The 1,883-nt window shown below is 50.9% G+C and overlaps 2 protein-coding genes across 2 annotated transcripts in view; one reads left to right on the top strand and one right to left on the bottom strand.

Moving 5' to 3' along the window:
• The window catches only part of FNDC8 (fibronectin type III domain containing 8), a 9,437-nt gene extending 9,319 nt beyond the window's left edge, over positions 1-118 (bottom strand). Inside the window, exon 1 of the mRNA XM_011937701.1 lies at positions 3-118. Within this exon, the coding sequence (XP_011793091.1) occupies positions 3-118 (116 nt within the window). The remainder of the gene's footprint in view (positions 1-2) is intronic.
• Positions 119-289: 171 nt separating this feature from the next.
• The window catches only part of RAD51D (RAD51 paralog D), a 21,060-nt gene continuing 19,466 nt past the window's right edge, over positions 290-1,883 (top strand). Inside the window, exon 1 of the mRNA XM_011937686.1 lies at positions 290-518. Coding sequence (XP_011793076.1) covers positions 431-518 — 88 coding nt within the window. The 5' untranslated portion in view covers positions 290-430. The remainder of the gene's footprint in view (positions 519-1,883) is intronic.

The raw sequence follows: 1,883 nt of genomic DNA, 5'->3' as shown, positions 1-1,883 counted from the left end.
ACTTGGGGTTTGGAAAGGGTTTTGGCAGTTGGTCGAGGGTATTCATCATGTTGAAGTTTTCTTTCTTCAGTACAGCCTCCTCCCCATCTCCCACTTGATGGAGTGCCTCTGATGCCATCTGGTTTGTTTGGGATGACAGCCGTCACTGTGCAGGACAACCCAGCTGACCAGAAGCAGAGAGAAACTGTGGGGGCAGTGGCCCACCTTTAGTTTGGGCAGGATGCGGGTGCAACGAGCTGACTTCATAATCATCACAGAGTGTAACAATTACAGGCCAGCCTCCCCCCTTGATTTGAGGCTACTGCTGTCCCGCTAGCTATGTGGCTGGCCAGACCAAGGGCCAGTGTGACTGAGAAGCAGCATCATGAGAGGGGTAAAACCAAGGAACAGACTGCATGAGCCCTTGGGCCCCTTCCAGCTCTAATACTCCATGGTGAGAGCAGCCCTGCCCTTCTCTGAAGATCTCAAAATGCCTGATACCTGTGCCCTTCGGCACCGCCCTGCAAAGGAGAAGGATGGTGAGAAACAGGCACGGGATGTAGAGGATGGCGGTGTGGCCCTGAGAGATAGGCAGTATTGGAAAGTGTCTGTTGGGGAGGGAAACTTTGTCCGTAGATGTTAAGGCTCTCTTTCCTGAAACCACAGGTGAGAGACTCCACTGTGCCCAGTAGGTTGGGAAAAGGGAAAGCCCAGACGGTTCATAGGGGTTCATGGCTCACATATAATCAGACTTCACTGCTAGAATTCTAAATGTGCTACATCGACACTCCCAAGTACCTTCCTGTGTGGAGGGACAATGGTGGCTGTTTCAGCAGGATACAGTGATGGGCCACACGTGATCTCTACTCTCAGAGAAACCACGTTACAGTAGGAAAACATGTACACAGCTTCATGGGTGGGGAGGGGAGCTGTTAGAAAGCATTGGCTCTGCAGTCAGATGTGGATGTGAAATCCAGCCCTGTGCTGCCTAGCTGGGTGACCTTTGGCAAGTGACTTAACCTTACCGAACCTCAGTTTCTTCAATGGTGAAACAGGGATAAAAAATAGCGCCTCCCTCACAGATTTGTGATGAGATAACCATGTACAGTTTTATTTCTTCCTGTGGATGAGGCAAAGAACATTTAAAAATGCCAAATTATATATTTTTGTGCGTGTTCTATATAACTAAGGTTTTCTGCCTTAAAAATAAATAGAGAAAGAAATAAAAAATAAATAAAGGCCAGGCACGATGGCTTACACCTGTAATCCCTGCACTTTGGGAGACCAAGGCAGGAGGACTGTTTGAGCCCAGGAGTTTGAGACCTGCCTGGGCAATACGGTGAAACCCCATTTTGTAGAGGTGAAACCTCTACAAAAACAATACAAAAATTAGCTGGGCAATGTGGCGCGTGACTGTAGTCCCAGCTACTCAGGAGGCTGAGGCAGGAGGATCACTTGAAGGTCGAGGCTACAATGAACTGAAATCTCACCAGGGCACTCCAGCCTGGGCGGCCGACCGAGACTCTGTATCAACCAAAACAAAACAAACTTTTGAAAAACAGAAGCAGGTGCCCCTGGGTGCTTTGCTGCTTCTTGGCACCTGTCGTATAATCTGTAATGATGTGATTTCTGCGATTCCTTTTCATTGTCTGTCCCTCGCTCACAGGTAAGCTCCCTGGGGGTAAAGGCGGGTCGTCTTGGGTCGCATTTTGTCCCCAGCGTTTGGAACGGAAATTGGGACACAGAAGGCTCTTTAGAAGGCCGGTGTGTGTGCTGCGTTAGACGGTAGAGGCCGAATGTGGCCGTGGGTGGCGTGTTGAGCGCAGAGCGGGTCGTGGGCGGTGGAGAGGGGCGCGCCGCAGGCTGGGTGTAGGGGGCGCAGCGGCTCTGTCCTGCGCGGCCCG

Source organism: Colobus angolensis, unplaced genomic scaffold (genome assembly GCF_000951035.1).
Source record: "Colobus angolensis palliatus isolate OR3802 unplaced genomic scaffold, Cang.pa_1.0 Scaffold167, whole genome shotgun sequence".
NCBI classification, from domain to species: domain Eukaryota; kingdom Metazoa; phylum Chordata; class Mammalia; order Primates; family Cercopithecidae; genus Colobus; species Colobus angolensis.
The sequence above is the reverse complement of the archived record's forward strand: the minus strand, read 5'-3'. Positions and strand labels throughout refer to the sequence as shown.